This window comes from Lathamus discolor, chromosome 3 (assembly GCF_037157495.1).
Source record: "Lathamus discolor isolate bLatDis1 chromosome 3, bLatDis1.hap1, whole genome shotgun sequence".
Taxonomy (NCBI): Eukaryota; Metazoa; Chordata; class Aves; order Psittaciformes; family Psittacidae; genus Lathamus; species Lathamus discolor.
The window spans coordinates 21,561,573-21,585,345 of NC_088886.1; the positions used below are offsets into that span (position 1 = coordinate 21,561,573).

The 23,773-nt window shown below is 45.1% G+C and overlaps 2 protein-coding genes across 3 annotated transcripts in view; both read left to right on the plus strand.

Annotated features, from left to right (window-relative positions):
- Positions 1-9,091, plus strand: SELE (selectin E). 2 transcript variants are annotated; one of them, XM_065673996.1, is made up of 16 exons: positions 1-131; positions 415-480; positions 843-1,229; positions 1,976-2,083; positions 2,207-2,392; positions 3,061-3,246; positions 3,354-3,536; positions 4,097-4,282; positions 4,390-4,572; positions 5,133-5,318; positions 5,426-5,608; positions 5,865-6,050; positions 6,906-7,013; positions 7,479-7,500; positions 7,611-7,683; positions 8,022-9,091. In XM_065673996.1, the coding sequence occupies exons 2-15, from the start codon at positions 444-446 to the stop codon at positions 7,666-7,668; spliced, it is 2,199 nt and encodes a 732-aa protein (XP_065530068.1). In that variant the 5' UTR covers positions 1-131; positions 415-443; the 3' UTR covers positions 7,669-7,683; positions 8,022-9,091. The 2 variants fall into 2 exon arrangements, with proteins under 2 accessions (XP_065530068.1, XP_065530067.1); XM_065673995.1 differs by lacking the exons at positions 7,479-7,500; positions 7,611-7,683; positions 8,022-9,091 and having other exon boundaries at positions 6,906-7,472.
- An 11,164-nt stretch (positions 9,092-20,255) lies between these two features.
- RXRG (retinoid X receptor gamma) overlaps positions 20,256-23,773 on the plus strand; it is a 38,313-nt gene continuing 34,795 nt past the window's right edge. Inside the window, exons 1-2 of the mRNA XM_065673997.1 lie at positions 20,256-20,328; positions 20,404-20,536. Coding sequence (XP_065530069.1) covers positions 20,443-20,536 — 94 coding nt within the window. The 5' untranslated portion in view covers positions 20,256-20,328; positions 20,404-20,442. The remainder of the gene's footprint in view (positions 20,329-20,403; positions 20,537-23,773) is intronic.

A 23,773-nucleotide genomic window follows, 5' to 3' on the forward strand; every position in this document is an offset into this window, starting at 1 on the left:
GGCAGGGGATTACGCAGTCCAGACACTTGGAGTTGAACTTATTCTTCAAGTCTGTATTCAGCAACTTAGCAACAGAAAGCAGACCCTGAGAAATACTACAGAAGACTTTTGCCACCTGGCTACCACAACCTGTGAGTATAAATGGAGTGTGTTTCTCTGTTTCATTGCTCAGCTAAAGGAAAATAGGACAGATGGAATTCTGTGTTGGTGTTCTTTAAAAATCTGTTTACATTTCAAAGCAATCTCAATATGAAGAACTAGTTTAAAATAAATAATTTCCTAAAAATTGAAACTTTATTTAAGTCTTTAGAATAATTGTAAAATGTAAAAAAGATTTCATAGACAGTATTTTATACTGGATTGTAAAAAGTCAATGTTCGTTCTTTACAAATGTGTTCCTTTGATCTCTCATAGCTATCTGCTTAAAAGAAAAACTCCAAAACATGATTTGCTTGTGGTTCCTATCTCTTCTTACTCATGGTAAGTGTTCTCTGTGTAAAAAACTAATTGGATGGTAATATTAGTGTGACTGCTCTGTCTCAGCTTAGAATTAAATGGAATTTTTGAGCCTGACCTGATCAACTTGAGGCTAGGTTCACACAGAAAAACCTAGTCTGCTAAGTTTTGTGTGATCGGACATAGTTCCACAGGCTGAAGTCCCTGCACTTAATGCTGACATGCCTGTTTTGAAGCTTGCCAATTGATTGTTTCTAAAACAACTGGCACCTTTTATCTAGTTTCAGAGATGAATGAGTTTGCAATGGTTGTAGAACTTTTGCCTCCTCTCTAGAAGAAGATATGTAAACATCAGACACCAACTTTTTGACATCTTTTTATTCTAGGATTTATGCTACTGCAGGGGGCAAATGGTTGGACATACCATTATTCAGACACAAACATGACCTACAGGGAAGCAGAGCTGTGGTGCAAAAAGAGATATACTAACATGGTTGCCATTCAGAATAAGGAGGAAATCAACTATCTCAATAACTTCTTACCCTTCAATCCGGGTTACTACTGGATTGGAATCAGAAAAATTAATGAGGTATGGACCTGGATTGGAACTAACAAAGAACTGACAGAAGAGGCAAAAAACTGGGCTTCAGGTGAGCCAAATGGCAAAGGGAACAACGAGGACTGCGTTGAAATCTACATTAAAAGAGGGAAGGATGATGGAAAATGGAATGATGAACAGTGCGAGAAAAAGAAGGTTGCCTTGTGCTACACAGGTATGGTGTGATAAAGGCTATTCTTGTATGCCTTTGTGGAGATGAGTTGTTTATAAGCACTTGTATGATTATCCTTGCTACAGAGATGAGATTGTTCTTGTTCCAAGAGCTGGATTGATTTCACTTACCTTTTAGCTCGCAGAATATTATACATCTTTTGTGAGCAAGTCACCAGACCTCTATAATCAGTGAAGAGAAACAGGCTCTTCAGGATGGTGACTTTCATCCCACTCTCAAGTGGGTGTCTCAGCTAGATAAGAATTGCCCTTTAGGAGGCATCTGTCTGCTGATTCTAGATCACTGGATTAGATTAGACACTGTGTGTAAAATCTAAACTACTTTGTATAGAGGTGGTTAAGGCAAAAAAAAAAAAAAAATAAATCAAAGTCAAATATCAGCCAAATAAGAGCTGTGGTGAGCTCGTGAAGAATGGACCTGTTGAGGATTTCTACCTATGCCATAATATATTGTTCCTTTTGCATTTTAAATATTCCTAATATCTACCTGAGAACAAGTGGGTCATGGAGTTTCCAGCCAGTAGAATCCTTTCACTGTGAGCTAGTCTGTCAAAGGTATTTTTTTCTGAAATCCTTTTGTGAAATGACTAAACCCTCTGCTTTTCTTTTGCTATGCAAAGTGCTTGTTTAGTGCCAGAAAGAGAAGCAAAGTGCCAGCCAGGTTTCAGTAGTGGCCATTGCTGATTCTTTTAGAAGTGGCTATATTTTTTCTTTTTTATTTTTCCCCAGCTTCTTGCAACCCGTCTCTCTGCAGTGGCCGTGGAGAATGCATAGAGACTATTAACAATCACAGCTGCAATTGTAACCCTGGATTCTATGGGCCAGAATGCGAGTTTGGTAAGGTTACTCCATCCTGCTTTTCAGCCAGGGCAATGCTCCTGCTAGTCAGTGTTCAGTATGGCTGGCTTGTTGATTTACCAGCTCAGCCAATGAGACTGTATATCTGGTGTTTCTTTGAAGTTGAGAGCTGTGATCCACTAGAGAAACCTAATCATGGGAGCCTCGTGTGCAACCATCCATTGGAGAACTTCAGCTACAACTCATCCTGCACAGTTCAGTGTGAGGACGGCTATGAATTGACTGCATTGGAATCTGTGTACTGTACCTCTTCTGGGGTCTGGTCTGCCCCCCTTGCAGCATGCAAAGGTGAGCTTTCTACATTATACGTACCTTTGAACTTCAATGTTGCTCTGTTAGTAGTGACAAACTGAAGTTCTGTCTCATTTCTTTGTGGAATTTCTTACATGATGAAAGTGCTATTTTATTGCAGCACACAGGTTTTTGTTCCTGAAGAGGTGAAATGGACAGGATGAGTGTTCTGGCCCTGGTCTAGATTTCCGTGTAGGGAAAGACCTTCCCTTCTCTTAGTGGGAAACAGGGAATGGAGATAATCTAGCTGTGAGACTGCTCACAACAGACCAGATACTCTTGGCTGTAGGGATTTTTTGAGGTGTTCAGCCTAAAATGCTGTTTGAGGAAAATAGCATCAAACATAGCAGTCAAACTAAGGAAAATTTTAGATTGTAAATAGTTGCTGTCATGAGCTTCAGATGAATTCATGTCCTTGCCCTAAATGTCAGTCTTCCATTTTGAGATCTTTCCACTCCTGTCTGCTTTCTGAAATGGCAGCATAGTAGATCTTTCTAAAGCTGCTTCCTTTTAGTAGATATGTTGTTGAGTTTCAGGAAAGAGAGAAAAAACCCCAAACATCCCAAAAAAAACCCCAACAAACCAAAACAAAACAACTCTGAAAAACAACCCTCAACTTTTTATGGTTTGCTCCAAGCTAAGCGCTGTGCTCTTATGCCTTTCAGCTGTAACCTGTCCTGCCTTAGAAATGCCTCTTCATGGTGCTGTGAACTGCTCCCATCCCTCTGTAGAGCTCACCTGGGGTGCCACCTGTGAGTTCACCTGTGAGGAAGGATTTACCCTGACAGGACCAGCCACACTGCAGTGTGGGTCTTCTGGGGCTTGGGACAAGCAGCAGCCGTCCTGTGCAGGTACCTTTCCTTATCCTGGCTCACTTGAGCACTTGGGGCTGGCAGCATTGGTATGTTGAATTCCTGAGGCACCTGTGCTGACTGTGCTTGTGATCTGTGTGTTGCAGCTGTGCGGTGTGAGGCTGTAATCTGGCCAGAAGGCTTTGTGACCTGTGACCACGCTCCTGCAGATCTTGCCTATGGCTCACGTTGTGATTTCCACTGCAGTGAGGGCTACGTTCTGGATGGTCCATCCGGCATTGAGTGCACAGCACAGGGACAGTGGTCAGAGCCAGCACCAGTATGCAGAGGTAGGCCTTACTGGGTTGGAAGTCATCAGTTAAACCTTACAGTAGCTTGAATAGTCTGAAGAAACTTCCTCATTGAAGTGTAGTCAAGGAGTAACAGTCATCCTCAGTGTGTTTATAGCACTCTTCATAAGCAGATCTTGTGATGGGGATCATTAAGCCTCTTATATTAAAGAGGAAACAGCAGTGCAGGGTGATAAGGAACACTTGGAAACTGTGTCCGCAACACATATGACAGCAGGCTTTTGCAGTGGAGTATTCTGACAGGAACTTTATTGCCTACACCCTAAACGGGAACCAGTGTCTGTTTATACTCTGCTAGTGGACCGCATAATCCAAAGCCAGTCTTAGTAAAGCTTGCAATGCTTTAAGTGCATATTTAAGGGTTCTGGTTGCACTGTGTAACGTGCCAAAATCACTGTTTCCTGAGACACTGCTAGGTCTGAAGAGAAGTGTTTTGGCTCTGCAGGGCACAGCTCGAGACAGGGCATGTCCTCTTGTCAGCTAAAAGAGTGTTTGACTTGACCTACACAAGCTAAGCTCTGTGCTCTTATGCCTTTCAGCTGTTACCTGTCCTGCCTTAGAAATGCCTCTTCATGGTGCTGTGAACTGCTCCCATCCCTCTGTGGAGCTCACCTGGGGTGCCACCTGTGAGTTCACCTGTGAGGAAGGATTTACCCTGACAGGACCAGCCACACTGCAGTGTGGGTCTTCTGGGGCTTGGGACAAGCAGCAGCCGTCCTGTGCAGGTACCTTTCCTTATCCTGGCTCACTTGAGCACTTGGGGCTGGCAGCATTGGTATGTTGAATTCCTGAGGCACCTGTGCTGACTGTGCTTGTGATCTGTGTGTTGCAGCTGTGCGGTGTGAGGCTGTAACCTGGCCAGAAGGCTTTGTGACCTGTGACCATGCTCCTGCAGATCTTGCCTATGGCTCACGTTGTGATTTCCACTGCAGTGAGGGCTACGTTCTGGATGGTCCATCCAGCATTGAGTGCACAGCACAGGGACAGTGGTCAGAGCCAGCACCAGTATGCAGAGGTAGGCCTTACTGGGTTGGAAGTCATCAGTTAAACCTTACAGTAACTTGAATAGTCTGAAGAAACTTCCTCATTGAAGTGTAGTCAAGGAGTAACAGTCATCCTCAATGTGTTTATAGCACTCTTCATAAGCAGATCTTGTGATGGGGATCATTAAGCCTCTTATATTAAAGAGGAAACAGCAGTGCAGGGTGATAAGGAACACTTGGGAACTGTGTCCGCAACACATATGACAACAGGCTTTTGCAGTGGAGTATTCTGACAGGAACTTTATTGCCTACACCCTAAATGGGAACCAGTGTCTGTTTATACTCTGCTAGTGGACTGCATAATCCAAAGCCAGTCTTAGTAAAGCTTGCGATGCTTTCAGTGCATATTTAAGGGTTCTGGTTGCACTGTGTAACGTGCCAAAATCACTGTTTCCTGAGATACTGCTAGGTCTGAAGGGAAGTGTTTTGGCTCTGCAGGGCACAGCTCGAGACAGGGCATGTCATCTTGTGAGCTAAAAGAGTGTTTCACTTGACCTACACAAGCTAAGCTCTGTGCTCTTATGCTTTTCAGCTGTAACCTGTCCTGCCTTAGAAATGCCTCTTCATGGTGCTGTGAACTGCTCCCATCCCTCTGTGGAGCTCACCTGGGGTGCCACCTGTGAGTTCACCTGTGAGAAAGGATTTACTCTGACAGGACCAGCCACACTGCAGTGTGGGTCTTCTGGGGCTTGGGACAAGCAGCAGCCGTCCTGTGCAGGTACCTTTCCTTATCCTGGCTCACTTGAGCACTTGGGGCTGGCAGCATTGGTATGTTGAATTCCTGAGGCACCTGTGCTGACTGTGCTTGTGATCTGTGTGTTGCAGCTGTGCGGTGTGAGGCTGTAATCTGGCCAGAAGGCTTTATGACCTGTGACCACGCTCCTGCAGATCTTGCCTATGGCTCACGTTGTGATTTCCACTGCAGTGAGGGCTACGTTCTGGATGGTCCATCCAGCATTGAGTGCACAGCACAGGGACAGTGGTCAGAGCCAGCACCAGTATGCAGAGGTATGACTTAATGGGTTACAAATACAGTTTCTTGTCACTGGACAACACACTGAAATTAATATTCCTGCAGGGTCATGGCTGCAACCTAAACTCTGTGATGTGTCTCTTGATTTCAGCTGTGACTTGCCCTGCATTAGAACTGTTCCCACCCCAAAGTCAAAAGAATTTAAAAATACAGTGTACATCTAGTGCAAAAAATAGGGCCAAAGACAGGAAAGTTCTTGATGATTCTTAACCATTTCTTTCTGCGTTTCAGTTGTACAGTGTGAACCACTGAGCTCCCCTGAGAAAGGCTCTATGGATTGCTCACATAGTGCTGGGAACTTCACATACAACACAGCGTGCCACTTCAGCTGTCTGGAAGGATGGATGCTGAATGGTTCTCATGTTCTTGAGTGTAATCATTCAGGAAACTGGAGTGCAAGTCTGCCTACATGTGAAGGTATTTTGCCTGTGACTAGCCGCAAAAAAAGGTGGCACTGGGTTTCTAGTGAGGTGATGTATAGAAGGGTGGAGGAGGTAAAAAAGACTACCAGTGAGTTAGAACTTCTAGTGGAGTGCATGAATTAAAAAGTGGAACAGAGTTGCTCAGTATATTTCTTGAAAATAGAAAAGGGGAAAATTCCTAAAAGGTCTCAGTAAAAAGTGTTGATTTCTAATCCAAAAATAAAATCTGCAACTAGATTTTGTGTTGTTTTGTTTGTTTTTCAATTTAAACATTTCTCACGTTGAGCTTTTTTTCTGTATGAATAAAGAAAAAATCTTTTCCAGAGAAACTGAACCTTGTGGGGAGGTTTCCATTCATAAGTATGTTTCTCAGTTGAAAAGTTTATAGGTTTATTAATTTGTTGTGATAGATTCTTGGTTTCTCAGCCAGAAGACCTCAGAGAGCTTTTCTGTCAGAGGCTGTAATTTTGCAGAAGTCTCAGCCTCACCTTTCCATTCAAGGCTGTAAGAGCTCTGTAACTGTCCTCAGTGGGAACATCCTTGGAATTAAAATATAAACTGAAACATGAAAGATAAGATAAACTTAAGTTGTCATGTGAGGCTGGAGGTTAGTCAGACTCTGGTATAGCTAGTTTGTTGCCTTGCTATTGCTCTGGCAATGGGTGAGATAATTTTTAGTATGCGTCTTTTTACCTTGTCCACTGGATGTGTCTTGTCTTGGCAAAAGAAGACTTAAGGATTACAAGCCGCAAGGCTCATCATGAAGTGCATAAGGAATAGGAAGAAGTAGAGAGTGCTTCAAAGACCACACATGCCTCTTGAGCTCACTGAAACTTTTTCATCCTTTCAGCTTCTGATCAAGTCAGCTATATCTCTGTAGGAGTAGCAGCCACAAGTGCCTCTCTGTTGTCCACGGCATCATTCCTCCTTTGGCTTGCAAGACATTTCCGAAGAAAAGGTGAGCAATTGGATTGGGCCCACTGGATCTACTTACCTTCCTGCAAAATTTACAGTGGAGGAAAAAAACCCAACTCTCCAAATCCCAATATCTTGCTTTTTGAAAAAGTGAAAATTCCCATATTTAAATTCCAAAATTATTTTCCAGAAGCCTCCATGGTGCCATGTTTGTCTTCTGGATGAACATTTGAAAATCAAATACAGTAAAACCCCAAATGTTTAGGTAACAAGAATTAGGAGGACAAAAGCAACATTTTATTTATTGGTAATTACTGCCAGGGACAGTGAATGCGAATTTGAGACGGGACTTATGACAGCATAGTAGTAACTGCCTGTGAGATTTGTTGCTAGATAATGGCTTTTTATCAGGTATTCTTAAATGAGAGGGTTTTTTAGTACAGAAAAAAGTTTGCATGAGGGGCCTTTAATCTTGAAATGCTAATAGCTGTTCTTATTCTTCTTGCAGCAAAGAAGTTTACTCCTTCCAGGTAAGTTGTGTCTCAAAAAGCAGCATAAGTAGCACTGTGATCACTTTGCTAAAATCCATTTGATATAAACCAGTTGTCATTAAAATACTTTTCACTTCTGCTTTTTATAGTAGCTGTCAAAGCCTAACCATTGAAGGTAGTTTCCAAAGTGCTGGCCAGACTGTCTAACTCCAGGTGTTTCAGGTAAGCACATGAGAGCACTGCACAAATTTTCTTCCTTTTAATCACACAAGCCATCAGAGCTGTTAATTGCTGAAGTAGCAATATGAGCTTTGGGCTACCCAATATGTGTCTTGGCATTGCATGAAAGTTCCTAACAAGACTGATGGATTTATTGCTTTAGAAATGGTTATTCAGCTCCTTAAGGATCTTTGTGGTTACTATCTGTCCAGCTGCATATAGTATTAGTAACGCTTTTGTGTGGTTTTGCTACCTGCTGCATATAAAATTCCTCTGAAATGAGAGCAAATATAGACCTATGCTGATTTTCGAATTTATAGAAGAATTTGTTCTCTCTGCAGGAATTGAAGCCATCTTTACTTTTGTCTCGGATTTCCAGAGAGTGAAACTGCATGCAAATCAGCAGCTGTCCAGATGTTTTTACCTCTTGCTGACAACATGATTGACCTTGTGTATTGTTCAGAAATGCTAAACTCAAGCTTTCTGGTATTTCCATCGAAGACAAGCACAGTAAAAACCTCTGGCCTTCTGGCAAAATACTGTCTACGTTATGTCATGTAGTTATCATAACTGGGAGCTTGCCATCTCTTGTCCAGATGGTGAGCAAATAGTAAGCTGCTGCCTAAAGAGGAGGCTGGTTTCTCCTCTGGGCTACTCAAAGGTACCTAGGTGAGGTGAAGACATGTATTATTTCACATCACTTACTACACTGCTGGAGATGTCTCCTCTGGAGACATATGGGTTACACTTGCAGAAACAGAATAATCAGGATGAAAAAATATTCATTGAATAGTTTTGAAACCATTGATCTGGTTTGTTGTTGAAGTCAATTACAGAGGATGTCCCAGTCAAGAAATACACCTGTAGTGATATGGGCAATTATTTGGGTTTCTTTTGCATGTCCCAGAAAGCTTGGGGACTTTAAATTTTCTTTTTTTCTGTAATAGCACTAAGAATTGTAGTGCTTCTATTAGGTACTCTGGTTTCTGAATGCAGCAAGTAGATCTGAAATGGTCTCATCCCTGTGGGATTATGCACTGTAATACAGGTGTATACACAAATTTAATTGCATTTTTTACTGTGGATACTTCTGTGCTGTTAACTAAATGGATTATAAAATACTTGTTCTTGAGTAGGTCTGTGGCCACTGATCTGGCCCCAGGTAATCTTAAAATAATTCAGAGGTGTTTGTAAGGATTTCATGCCTGCATATTATTTACAAATACAGTGGAAGCCTGAGATATGTGTGTATATATATTGCAAGTATGATTTATTAAACTGTTAAAGGACTTCAAACGAGAAAGTCTTAAGTTATGCTTAAGTTATAATTATAAATTAAAAATCTTTGTCTTAGAATCTGATCTGTATTGTCCTGTTTGTAAAATTATTTAATAAAATGTTTTAAATGTAATGTTCCCTTTTTGGACAAGCGCATCTTTTAAATGATTTAGGTCAGCCCTGTGGATATGGCTTCAACAGCAGAGTTTGAGGGGTTGAGGGAAGACTGGCTAAATAGAAAGACTGTCCCTTATTTAGATTTTCATGTTTTCATAGCAGTCAAGGAAAGAGTAGCCAGCAGATGGCACTGACAGCCAGAGCTGGACTCCAAACCAACATCCCCAGTCCTGAAAAGGAGGGCCCAGCGATGTGTCCCGTAAAGCAGGTGACTGGAGCAGCAGTGAACTTTGTGAGAGACATGCTCAGGAGGGAGAGGAAAGCAGAAAGAGAAGCAAGTAGATGATGTTTGTGCATAGTTAACAGTACAAACTCCTCAGGCCACACAGGTCTTTTTCAGACCTTACTGCTGGGAAGTTAGCTGAGTGTGGGAGACATGGGCTAATAGGTGAAAGCACAGCTCTGCGGATTAGCTGTGACTGCTGTGTAGGGACCTCTGCTCTACTGTTGTCAAAGGCTCAGGTACTGATGGTAGCCAGCCACTCCTGTGGTCGCCTTTTCCCAGCCCCTGACATAGTCAAAGAAGCTGCACTGTGGCTCTCTGTAGCTGGTACCAAGAGCCAGCCCTTGATGATAAATAATGAGGTGCATTCCTGCCCTAGACAAGACTTCAGAGAACCCATCAGGCCTGTGAGCAAGGGACTCAGTTAAGAGATGCTGTGCCGCAGTGGACAGGGCCCATTGCTGTTTATCCCAAACTGATTAAAGAACTGAGAGTGGCTGTCAGTGCTTCCCCCAGCCTCGACAAGGTAGGGCCCAAACATGTGAGCAGATGTAGAGCAGTAATCCTTCAGGTTCCCTGAGGGGATGTAGAGATTAGCCCGAAACGCCCTGCTCTGAATCCCTGCAGGAGCTGTTTGAGAGATAAACCACCACATGGGTCCCCCAGCCAGTCCTTGTTGTCCTTGTCCTGTCCTCTGTGTGCATGGCCCTGTAGCATCCTCTGGAGAGAGCTGCTCAGGCCAGTGTGGCTCCCACTCTGCTGCAGTCAGGGCAGCTCAGCTGCTCCTTTCCTGACTAGAGATGGTGCTTCTAGAAATTTTTCCTGGGATCTTACAGGGGCTTTATTATGAGAAAAGAGGCTATAAAATTATCCTCTCTCTTTCTCCAGTCACCCCGTGACTTCTAGAGGCAGCATGAGTGAGATATTTGGGTGGAATTAGTCTCTCATATATCTCCTAGGCCAGACAAAGACTCCTCAGAGGGGATCTCCTTCCTTACAGTGACTTTTAGGTTACACCTATTCTCATAATTAATGGTAGTCCAGGGCACAGGCAAAACTCTAGCCTGTGCTTGTCCAGGTTACTTGATTCTTAGTCCTCTTCTGGTATTGTTTTGTTCCTGCTTCAGGATATGAATTACCAGTTATGACAGTTATGGTGTGTCCAGGCCTTAAGGATCTTCAGGAAGTAATTTTATTTGCAGTGGATGTCTCTGTTGCAGTGCCTGGGAACACAGCTCTTCTGTTTGCTATCTGTATAGTTCCTGTGCTGGCAAGAATGGCCATGGGAATGTTTGCTGCCAGGCAGTCATTTAGAAACTCCATCGAATCACTCTATATAGTGCTGTGCGACCACCAAAGGGCCACAAGGGGACTTTTCTTATTTCCTGTTGTTCCATTTCCCTTAAATTCCTCAGCTATCCCCGGGCCTGTGGCATTGTTCAGAATGGGATCAGCATTTTGCCTGGCATCTTATTTTGGAGCGGATGTCTGCTTGTGCCATGACCTATGGAAGCTGTGAAGGTGACATTAACTGGGAGGCACGCATGTCCTTTCACATCTCTGTGTGTTTGCTGCTTGGCAAGGGGATGCTTTTTGTGGCACAACTTATCACATTCCTGATGAACCAAGCTACCTGGGTGGCTTTAGCTTTTTAAATCTACAGCCCGACAGAAGGAGACTTAGAAACAAAATTTAACTGAAAGTCTCAAACAGACAGGTAGTATTTGATTTGGGGTGGGTGTTTCTGTGGCCCTTGGTGATATGGACAGTATGAGACCTACCCAAGTTGGGTTTCTGCCTTCTACTTTCATAAGCAATTAGTCATCAAACAATCAGTCATTTACCAAGGCCTGGCTGAAGCTGCCTTCCAGAACTCCAGTTTTCAAGGGTTGGACTGGACCCAGCATTTGGCCAGCAGTTTTTCACTCATGAAGAAAAGTCACTGCTACAGACTAGAGACTGAACGTCTTTGCCGCTCCTTGCCTGCTTTGCTGAGGACTGGCAGCAGGGGCTTTGAAGCAGCAGCTCCCGTAGGAGTTGGTGTCATGATCAAATCACTAACCTGCTCAGCTCCTGCTCTGGGAGCTGTCAGAGGATATTAGGGCCGGGAGGCTGCCACACTGCAACATAAAGTGTGTCTGTGCAATGCAACACACTCAAGCCTCTGTGAGTCTGGTTTCTGTCCTGAGTCTTGCTCCTGTTCAGATTCCTCTGGTCCTTGCAAGGGGGCTGGCTCCACCCTCTTAGCTTGAGAATGCTGCTAATGTGTGGCTGGTGGTGGGTATTTGGTTGAGGGGTTTTCAGCCTATAGGCACAGGGGAGCAAGTTGCTGTGGTGAGCTCTTAAGGACAGAAAGGTCCACAAGATTGCTGCTTCCTGGGATCCATAACTTACATCAAATGAGAAATACAGCATGTGTTTGCCCATGGACAGGCATCCTCCTGTTTGCAGTGGGCGATAGAGCTTGGTGGAGGGCAGAAAAGCAGGCAGCACAGCCCAGCCTGTCCTAGCATTTGCACAGTTGTACAATGGACCTCCCTAGCCTGGTTTGCAGCCTCTCTCATGCACACCTGTAGGGAGAAACAAACAAAATTGCAGGTTAGATTTGACCAGTGGAGTCAAAACTTTCTAGCTGGTTATCGTTCCTCACCTGGCACCATTAAATCTCACTGAGAAGGGAGGCAGACATGGCCAACATAATTCAGCTGTGGCTCTGGTGGTGAGAAAGAAATACACAGCCCAGAAACCATTTCCACAGCTGATGATGGCCAATGCTTTCTGGTGCTCAGGAAAGCTGCTGCCAAGAACAGGACAGTGTGCAAAAAGCACGAATGCCTCCTCAGCAAGGCAGCAGATGCCCCCAGACAGCTGCCAGCAAGTTTTCTACCTGCCCTCCTACTTCAGGAAAGGACGTTCCCTGAAAAGCCTAACATTTGCTTTGACTTTCAGCCTGGGACAAGTGGGACCTTCATCAACTTCTCGCCTCACCAGCTGCCATGAAAGCAGCAATGGCAGGTGTGAAATTGCAGGTGACTTGCTTGCTTCTGGCACTCCAGTGCTGTCATTTTGGGCTTTTGACAGCCTCCAAGTGTGCACGAAGAGGGAATCACACTGAATCCATGCTTTCTGGAGCAGGCCTTTGGTCATAGAGCACTCGGGTGGAAGGAAAAGGGTTAAAGAGCAGAGAGGAAACCCTTTGTTCAGGGCTTATTCTACAGATTTCTTTCTGGGAAAGGAGGGGCTGCAATCAGGCAGGATGTATTCACTTTGGGATCTTGGGAAATCAAGCCAGCCTAGCCTAAACCAAGAGGAAAATACAGTACAGCCCTCTCTGAATGAAACAACAGCTTCCCCCTTCACCTTATCTTGTGCCAGCGCAAACAGTCCAGATAACATACAAATCAGACATCATGAAATGGTGGGTCACATGAACAACCAAGATATCCCATGGAGAAGTGACATGGTTTGAGCAGAAAGACAGTGGCGATAGTGCTAGAAAGCCTTAAGACAGAAAGGGCATTCTCTAGTCCTCACTGTAGTTGCTCCTCCTCCCTTGCCTCAGTTGGTACCAGGGACCCCAGTTTGATCCCTAGCTGGGAGCAGGGTATGCTATCTGTGTCACAGGGCTGTTCCCAGACTGGAGTCTGATCTGGGTGGCCCTCAAAAGCAGCAGAGGAAATCTCTATAGATGAGTTAGGAACTGCTGAGCCATTTAATGGGGAAGATCTTTGCTACTTCACAGCTAATCACTTTTGACCAACAAACCCTCTGCAGACAACCAGATGTAGCAGAGGTTCTACTCTGTCAAAGGCACTTGTGGAGAAAAACTGACCTGTGTCAGTAACCTCTTCCAACTAAAGGCAGAGGATTTGGCTGAAGCTCTTGACGGTGATGAAGTAGTCATCATGGAGTCATGCAGGAGGGAGCAGGGAGACAGAGGGAAGAACAGCTCCATCTCTGTTTTGCAAGACACTTATCGCTTATCACTTGTGCTCTTCTCCCTGGCTTTTTTGGTGGGTACAGGGCTTGGGGTAGAGGTGAGGGGCCCTTGGAGGAAAGAGTGGTGGTTTGCATTGTGTGGGCAACTGGTAAAGCCACAGTGAATTTTGCATGCACTGCTCGGACATGTAGAGTTTGTTTAGGCTGGTGGCTTATTTGCACTAATGGCAGGACAGCCATTCACCTGAATGCATTTGTCACTCTGCTCTTTTGAACTGGGGCAGCTGGGTATTACTGTTGAGGTCAGTACAGATTGATCTGATTCATTTTCTTTTCTCTCTATTACCTCATTCTTCAGGAATATTCAGCACCTTGTTTAATTTGCCCTGCCTGAGTAGAGGGCTTCTGTTCTGGTGTAAAATCCCAGCTGATGTGCCATGAGGAGACCACTCAGGACATTAAAACCTCCATGCCTTTCCTAAAATTGAGTAAAACCCCAGACTTTAAAAATAGACTGGACATAAAAAGTTTCTTGTAAAGTGACTGTAATGACTTACAAACAAGCATCTGGTTCCGTGAATTCATCTAAGTGCTGAAAAGAAGTCACAGACTTGTCACCCTTTTCTGCCTACCGCAATTCATACAGTTTGCCCGAATTAAATTCAGAAGCAGCTCCTTTAGGTGCTGACAGAGGTGTTTCAGATGCTGCCAGACGAAGTTAATAACATGCACACACGTGTGCCCATGTACTCACGCACAAAGTGTCAGTCAGTGCTTTTGTCACTTTTGCTTCCTGTTTCCTTGCACATGCAGAGGGCAGATTCTGGTTAGCCCATTAAATGCTGAATGACGCTATGCAACATCCTTCCCTGTCTGCTAAGTAGGAGCGAGTCTTGTAGGTCAGCCTTTTGGTGACAGAAATTGGTGACAGAGACTCTGTGGACTTCTAAAAAACTTTATTCATGTTCCCGCATGAGGGGAAATGAAGATGGTTGCAAATAGCAGACGGATACTCTGCTCTCTTGTTGGAACTGAAGTGTAGCTCCAGAAAGTGATCCTGCCTCCGAGAAATTCACTGTGCAAGGATGAACCATCTGTATTGGAGGATTTTGGGGAACATGGACTCCCCTGGACTTTGCAATGAGCAAAGCTAAGTCTGAAGAGCAGGTTTCTCCCCGAGCTTGCATCTGAAGAAAGAACTTGTCAGAGGATCCCAAGAAATAGGATTTAAGGAGCCCTGAAAAGTCACCTATCTCAAACCTCTGTCTCAGGGTGAATAATACCACAGGTGGACATTGATGCTGCGGGCCCCATGGAAAAAGCAGGGGCTCTGTGAAAGGAGCCTGTGTGATTCCCAGTGCAGTGGCACCCCATACTAGACCAGTGTGTGGAGGTCCCAGTCAGTGGGATTGACTTTTTGTCTGAATTCCTTTGGCTATTTCAGAAATGGCAAGCTGGGGCTATTAGCTCTTCTAACATCATGGTTGTAGCCTGGAAAAATGAGTACTTTGTTTAACTTCTCAGCACTGCTGACTGCTAAGTCTGCCTTGTATCTAAAACAGAATCATAGGATCACAGAATCATTCAAGATCAAATCCAACTGTAACCTAACAGTGCCAAGTCCCTGAAATGCCACATCTACTCATCTTTTAAATACCTTCAGGGATGTCGATAGAATGATACTGAACTTCTTAGAGAAGAGCTTTGGGACCTTCCCAGGAAGAGCAGAGGACCTGTACCAGGTGAAAAGCTACATGTCTTGGTTTTATCCTCCTGCCCTCTCTATCTGCTGCTGGATTGAGGTGAAACAGGCCTTTGCTCTGATCTGGAATAGCCATCCTTCTGTTCCCATGTCTGGAGTTGGAAAATATAAGCTTTCAAGACGTTTGGATGCCGTGGGAACAGGTGCTATAGGGGACCTAAAAGACAACAGATCAGAAAACAGATGGGACCACCCTAGCTCTTAATTAACCTAATTGCTGTAGCTTCCATGAAGGTCTGCATGTTTGCCTAGCATGTTGTTTCCAATGCAGGCAATCACCGGTCCCTGTGATAAGAGCATAGGCACATTAATACCGTCAGCAGCCCCTTCCCTCCCAGAAGGGGCTCAGCAGGCCAGACCTCCATAAAATCCAACTGGTAGGCTCAGGTCCTCATGCCTAGATATACAGCCCACCCCTCCAAAGAGGCTGCAGGCTTCTCTAGGGAGAGAGTGGGGGTGAGGAATCAGTTCTGAATGCTAGCAAGGGTTATTACAGCCCAGCGGTCTGACTTGTCTGCCTGTCCTCCATCAGAGAATGTTATTTGGTGATTGCTGCTGCAGGGGCAATGAGTCATTCAGGCTGCAGGTGCCCACTTGATAAATGTATTGAGCCAGCTCACCTGCACATTCAATGGCATGGTAAACCACTAGATATTTATAGAAAGAAATTGCATCCTGACTAGTAAAAAGAGAACAGTACGCACTCTTTGGTTAAAGAGCACAACTGGGCTTTAGTCCTTTTTCCAGGACTTCACAGCAAGAGAAAGGGTAGTAAAGAATCTTTATTAACCTCTTCTGATATTCAGACAAGTTTTTTTTTCACTTCAGAGTCACTCTTCCTCACTGAAAGTATTTGGAAAACAAAGTCACTCCCAGTTTAGTTAAACATTGTCTTTTCATGGCACTGAATTGTAAATAAAGCTGTTGTCCTAAAAATACTACAGATACCTCAAAGGTTCCTGAGGTTCAGAAACGATATCCTCTAACAACAATCCTTGTGTTGTGCTGCAAACTGAAATTTGAAATTGGTTGTCCAGATGCCTGGTATAGAGCACTGCAGCTGACCAGCCTGCTCTTTGTAAGGAAGCAGCTATTCCTACATACGTGTTCCACTCCAGCAGAGCCTGGATACTCTCTGAAGCTCAGGGGCTGGAGACTTGAAGCATAGCAGAAGGAGCTGACTTGAGAGATGCAGAGATGCAACTGAGTGAGGAGGGAGGGTGCAGTATCCGATGTGGGCACATCTTGTCTGGCCAGCCAAGCCAAATATTTATCACCTTTGGATTCACCATGCTGCCCAAAAACTAAAACAGACGTGTAGTAGTGTTGGCAATCTCGGTAGGAACCTCCTGTCTGCCAGATTCTCTCTCCCTGCCCTCCCAGCAGGTGCCAGCTGGGTTTTTGCTTTCTTTCATCCTATGATCATGTTTCATCAAAGCAAGCACAGTCAGGGGATGCAGAGCCCAAAGGCCTACTAAAATTAGGCCTGATCTTTGGTCCTGTTTGTAAGTCATTTCTAGGCATGCTGACTTCTGACATACAGACTGGCTAAAATCAGGGTTCGCAAGTCCTAAGTGCAACTATGTTTGTATTATTGTTTGCAAAGTCCTTTGGAGCAGCTCTGTGCCTGTTAGAACAAAACAGCAGCACACAGTGAAATAGGTTTCAACATAGACCAAGCAACCTACGCTATCAAACTAGCTGACAAGGGAGGATCATGGGAGAAGCACCGTGGCTGGGATTTTGACACAATCATACCATGTTCATACAGTCCTCATGACTCAGTACTGGAGTCACGCAGGTTCACTGTGGAGATCTCTGGGACTTGTGCAAAAGCAATGAATGAACAAGATGCTAAGTTCCCATTAACTTAATGGGTCTTGAACAAATACTTCAGGTTGAATGTAGTGGTTTGTGTTTTAGTGGCTCTGGATCTTGATAAATCTTCTGTTTCCCCTTCTTTCCTTCAGAGCTACTTAAATAGAGTGGTTAACAGGGAGAAATTAGGAACAGCAGTTCAAACCCCAAAGTGCGACTAGGATAGATTATTTGGAATGCCTGTATGAAATACCTTCAAAGAGATGACGAAAATACAGCAGAAGCAAGGAGAGAGTGAAAAAGTATATTTTGTGCCTGTTTTTAAACTTAGCTTATGTGTGGATTTGAATGAAAAGGAACTGCTGATGTCGTGTGTCTGGTTTGGCTGATTGCCTAACATGCCGTGGAAATCAGCGGCTATTGGTAGTGCCATTACCATATCTGGGCTAGAAGAGCATTAGTTTGGTGCTTCATCTGAGGTAAAAAATTATCCCAACTCTGGTCTGATTTTTGGGCAAAAAATTTGATCTGGTTCAGGTCTTTATGAAGACCTGGACGGCCAGCAGTGCTCTGCTGGACCTGTGCTCAATCTGCCTGCTGCAAAATGGGCTCTGAAATGGCAGGAGCCAAGGTGAAGCCAATCTCATTTTGCAGCAGTCTGGGTACACCCAAGATAATCCTCTGGTGCAGAGTGTTCTGTTTTCCTTTTCCCTGCTGCATGGTGTGCCCAGTATGCTGCAGCTTATGAGAAAGAAAGGAGTGTAAGGGATGCACCAAGAGGGGGATGGAACTCTGGTCTGGGATATTCTTGTGGGAGCTGAAGGGATGCAAGTTCAGAACAAATACAAGAAGGTGATTCTCTACTCTTCATTTACCTGTCCTCAAGAATGCTCTTCCCAGCAGCTCTCTCACTTCCAGGGAGACAAAGGGGAAATCATGGTGGCAGCTCTGGCTTGGGGTAAGGGCCAGCTTCTGGAATGGACTTCTCCTAGGCTGTTCGGAGCTTTATAGGCCAAACTCAAATTCTTAAGCTTCACCAGAAAACAAATTGTCAATCAGGTTTAATGAACACACTCCCGGGAAGCTTTGACTATGGAAGTCTATAGCCTCTCACTTGATGAACAGACAACAGCATTTTTTTTCCTCCTAACAAGGTTTCCTTAGAAATGGATCCACTGCTGAATCCTGAGTCTGCCTGCCATATTTGGGGGGACATCTGGCGTAAATTCTTCATTATTAGATTACATTAGTTGCAGCAATAATCATTCACATGGGATTATTACATCCAAGCTTGTCTCACTGCCTTTATCCTTTCACACATTGTCTTTCCTGGTTCCCCTTCAAAGGGCTGTTGTGAGTCTGTGTTGGAGCAAGAAATTAACTTGTTAGTAATTTATGCATCATTTCCTCCAGCCACATGTATTTAGGGAAAGATCAATATGAAATAATAAGGAAGTGGGTGGGTATTGTCACTGTGAGGCTGAAATAATTCCTTTGGTATTACTGTAAATCCTTCCCTCACATATGAAAACCTGCAGTCCTGTCCATCATTAGCTTATTTTGCTAGACTCTATCAACAGAACACTGATTTAGCTCCTTTGTGTGCTTGCACAGTTCATGTCCTGCTACTTCTGCTTGCAGCCACACAAAGTGCTTTGAGTGGAGGTTTAAGGTTTCGAAATAGCACTTTTTCATAGCCCTTCTTCTGATTCCTGTCCTGTAATTAAAGCCATGCCACCTAACACTGGAGATTTGTTTCTGGAGTGGTTCCGTGCTCTGGCAGCTGCTGCGGTATGTTAGGTCTGAGAAAGGGAAAGGGAGAGTAAGTGGGATCCAAGCACCACAGTTCATGGCACAGAAATCTTGCTGTCTGTGGGAACTAGGGAGGTGAACCTGAGTGGATCAGAAAGGTCAATGGGGCTTGAGAAGATCTGGAGTCCCTGAATACTGATCTGACTGATGGACAGCCCTTCCTGGGTAAAAACAGAAAAAAAGGAAGAGTTTGGATCCGTCTTGCCCATGGCAGTGTAAGGATGTAAGAGGGGCAATACTCTTGGGGAGAAGAGACAGCAGACAGAGCATGCTGTAGTTCTATGGCTCCTAAAGAGGCCCAGAGTTGATGCCACAGGGTATCTTTCCATGTCTTTTCTCACCTCCTGGTTCCAATCCAGACTACCCTGCAGGGTTTCAGCTCCATGAGAACCTGAATTTGAGGTATTTGTTGCAATTGCTGGTTAAGAATTTCCTGAAAGTGCAAGAAAAATCAAACTGGCAGTTCAGCACCATTGCTAGCCCTGTGGCTGTTTCTCTGGCAGTAGATGTCCTGGCAGTTGGCACTGATGTGGAAGGGGCTGTGGGGCTCGCTTTGGCATTAGCAATGCTCTGTCTTCTGCTCTGAGGGGATTACAGCAATGCAAAGGCTCCAATTTCTGAAAGTCTCTGGAAGAAGTCTTGAGATCACCCCACCCTGGGACTCTGCGTGTTTTGTTGCTGTAAATGTAGAGAAATCTGAGAGAGGGAGGTGGTTAAAAGCCTCTAGCAGGTCTGACTTGCATCCCAGAGCAATATTCTTTGTGCGGTTGGGCTGGGCTGGGCAGCACACAATGTTCCGGATGGGACAGAGAAGTCAGAGCAATCCTGCCCTCCACAACCCCGACAATGTTGACACAGCCTGAAGGGGAACACATAGGAGACAAGATTCTGAGATTAGCAGTGCAGACTGGGGGGAGGAATGTCATTTGCTTGTAGCTCTTCTCCTTCAGGACTGGCAGAATTCAGACATGAAGGGGCAAGCAGACACCCATGCATGGTTTGAGAGTGTAACAGAGAGAAAGAAGCTCAGAAGCAAAGTCAGAGGTTCCAACTTCAGCGCAAGAAAAACTGATCACAGCACTAGCTGTATGTCTTCTGAAAGCCTTCTAGAGACATGGGTCCGTCCAGGTCATCTGCAAGCACTAGTGACGCTGCTCAGGAATGTGTACAGGACATTGCTCCCTTGTCACCTGCCCCACAGCCCTCATTCAGCTTCAGTGAGGCAAAATCCAGCTATGCGGGGTCTCCACTGGAGTCCAGTGGTGGTGTGGCTAACACTACCACCTTCTTGATAACAAAGTTTGATATCAAATAGTGTGGATAGGCTTGCAGATGGGAGAAGAAAGACCAACTGTCACAGAGAAGGAGGAAAGCAGATCTAAAATTGATGTTCAGACAGGAGGGCAGTTGTTTGCTTGGTTTAATTCCTTCAGGAGCTGGAATCAGAAAAGAAACCACTTCCAAGAGACACTTTCCAGCACAGGCATTTCAGACCAACTCCTTTGCCTTGCAGGGCCTTTCCCAGGCAGCCTATGCAGCCAGCCCTCCCCCTCGGCATTGCAACATCTCCCGCTTTCCAAAGAGACAGGAGCCCAAACAGCAAACACAGGAAACCCCGGCCCCGGTCAAGGTCTGGGAGGTAAATTTGTAACTTAGGACAGATTGAGAGGATGCTTCTTTGTAACATGTAAACAGTCATTTCTTCCTCCAACAGGCCGGTGGGGCTGAGACAGCTGGTCCCAAACCTCCCTTCATGGTTGAGTCTGCTGACGAGACAGGACACAGGTTGGAAATGCAGCTGGGAACACAGCCTTATTCCCTGGAGACGGGCTCCTTCCCTCACTTCTGTAAGTCCTTTCCCTGACCCTGTGCAGACTGGCTGTGCTGAGCAGCAGTACGGGCTCAGCTGTGGGCCGGGCAGCTGCATGGAGGGGTGGCGGACCCCGCTGTGGCCATCGCCAAGAGGCAGAGGGGTTGCCCAGCCTCCTGGGCATGCTGCTGCTATAGGAATAGGTGCCGGCTGAACAGAGCCTTTATGGGAGTGTAGCACTGTGCTGCTGTGCTCTCCATTGCAGAGAGGAAGTTCAGTTGAGACACTGGGAAAAGCTATTTCACAGGAGTGGCAGCTCTGTCTCTGATTTGATTTGGGACGGGAAGACAGCCAAGATAAGCTTGACAGGTCTCTTCCAGACCTGTTTTCTATGAGTCTGTGCTTTCCTCCTGCAATGGAGGGAAAGAAAAGTGTTCAGAGTATGGAAAGGGATACTGTATTTACAGGTGAGGGTTGAGACGGCATATACTAAAAGTGTTCTGGGGATCAGCTAATAGAAGTTAATAAAAGACAGTGGAAGATACATGTAAAGCTAGTCAATAATTTTCCATGGGAATAATACTTTTTAAAAGTGATGCTCCTCCAAAACCTCTCCCTGGGTGAATACTGATTTTGTCAAATATATTTAATGTGGGTGCGTATGTACAGCGTGAGAGAATTCCAGTGGGAAAATGCTATAATTGTCTAATTAATTTCATATCTGTTTGGACCTAGTTTGTGTTTTGACCTGACCCAATGCGTTTTGACCTGTGCCAGTGTTTCGCTACCTCTGCTGCATATGAGTATATATGTATGAAATATTGTGACAAAAAGGAATATATTTACCTTTATATATTCCCAAGTCACATAAAGTTTTAAGCAGCAGCTTCTCTTGCTGCTTTCTTAGTAAATATGTCACATATCCATAGCTATATGAAGTTTGATTAGTATCAGCTGATACACTGTCTAATTCCTGTATATCAGGTAAACCAGTGGCACAACACTGGAACTGATCCAGTCAGATGCAAAGTAACTTTTGCACCAGGGGTTGAACCCTGGGAATTGAAACCCAGCTGTCTTGAGCAGATCAGAGGGCTGGAGGGACTGCAGAGAGGGCAGAGATTGCTCCCAGAAGACCAGGAGATGTTAACTGGATGCGAACAGGTAGGCAGCTGACAAGGTAGCTGGCACTAGGTAAGCATTTGCTGGCTCTGGATTGGGCTTGCATTGAAGTTGCTTTCTCCTCTCTGTGTCCCTTCCATCTGCTGCACAGACCATGGCTAGTACATTTCCACATTGACAGAACCCATGTCATAACTGGGACATGGAGGAATCAGTGTGTCCTGGGTTCAGCAGTAGCAGTCATTTTACTCCTTCTTAGTAGCTGGTGCAGTGCTGTGGTTTTGACTTTCAGCCTGGGAACAGTGCTGATAACACCGATGTTTTTAGTTGTTGCTCAGTAATGTTTACTCTGACCAAGGACTTTCTGAGTCTCATGCTCTGCCAGGGAGGACTGGAAGCCGGGAGGAAGCACAGACAGGACACCTGACCCAAACTAGCCAAAGAGGTATTCCATACCACAGCACATCACGCCCAGTATATAAACTGGGGGCAGTTACCCGGAAGGGCTAGATCACTGCTTGGGTCATGCTGGGTATCAGCCGGCAGCTGGTGAACGGTTGTATTCTCTTCCCTTGTTATTTCCCTTATCATTACTGTTACTGGTGGCAGCAGTAGTGGTTTGTGTTACACCTTAGTTACTGGACTGTTCTTATCTCAACCCATGGGAGTTACATTCTTTTGATTCTCCTCCCCCTCTGGGAGCAGGGAGGAGGAAAGGGGGGAGTGAGCGAGTGACTACGTGGCTCTGAGTTACTGACTGGACTTAAACCACGACACATTGTAAGTTTCAAAAATCTGTTATTTTTTCCTGTTGTAAGTACTCCAGACCCTCAAAAGTAGAAGCTTTGCACTGTAAAGTGCTCCCAGGGTCCAACTCCATCAGTGCTGGAAGATTCTCTAGCTTTTTACTGGGATGACTCACTTTGTACTGCTGTACTCCAGCAAATGCCTGGATACTCACAGCTCTGTTTCTTACAGAAACCTGGACAGATAGGTGTGTGTGTAGAAATAAAGGACAGAGACAAAATTTTGTTCTAGTCTCAGAGATCTAAAAAGACGATCTGGGTCATGAGAGCCAGAAAGGCATCCATCCCTCCAGCCTTCTCTCATCCCTCAGGACAAAGGAAGGCTGCATAAGATCTCTGCCTGGGGCTCAGCCTCAGACTGAGTTTCAGTCCTAGTCCCCAAACTCTGTTTCTTGTCTGGAAGTGATCTGCAAAGGATTTGTCACTGCTTGTAGGCAACAGAGCCCAGAGTTGAAGTCTAGCATGTGCTGCCAAAATCAGCTTGCAGGTACTCACAGGTTAGACTGCTCCACTCTGCATCTGTCAATAAAGCGAGCATCCTTCGCATCCTGACTTTTCCCGGCTGACCTTTTTAAGCGCAGTTGCAGGTTCTGCCCGATCTTCCCTTTGACAGATCTGAAGATTTAATCTGAACTTTGCCGAGGCAATTGGTTTATGGGAGAGATCAGCAACCTTTCATGGGTGCAGGGCTGGCCTGCCTTTCTGTTCTTCAAAGACAAGCTCACGCACACCTGAAACACTTGCAGGGAGCTGGGAGAAGCTGCCTTTGCAATGGATGAGATGGCCCCCTTCAGACAGGGTTCTTGGAGGTGGCTTTTGCATGAGAAAGAAACTTCTTCATTGAAGTCAGGGAGCTGGCAAATCGAAGGTGACTGAAACAGTAGAAACAAATTCTACTGCAATTTTTTTGTAACTCCAGTGACATTCTAGGGATAAGACTTTCTTGCTGGGCCTACTCCTTCCAGCAGAGAGGAGACAGTAAAAGCCCTTAGATTAGCTGATAAGGAGTTTTCTCCTAGGCTAGACCTAGAGTGCTGTAGTAGGCATTATTGCAGTAACAGCAGTAGTGGAAAGGGTGGGGGTTGTTCTTTGAAAGTGTTTTGAGTCTCAATCTACACTTCAGCTGAAAAAACCCAAGTCAAGCCGCCCAAGGGCCTTTTTACTCAGAGGGTGAAGCTAGAGGGGGGTTTGGAGTTAGAAGTATCTTCTCTTGCTGTAGAGAAGTAAGCTTACTGAAGTCATCACTAGGTATGTGATGCTCTGCTCTTCCCGTAAGTCTCTTGCTTGTGCTGAGCAATAGCCTACTGCTAAGCAGGAGGTGCGTCTCTAGGGAGGTGTGCTGGGCT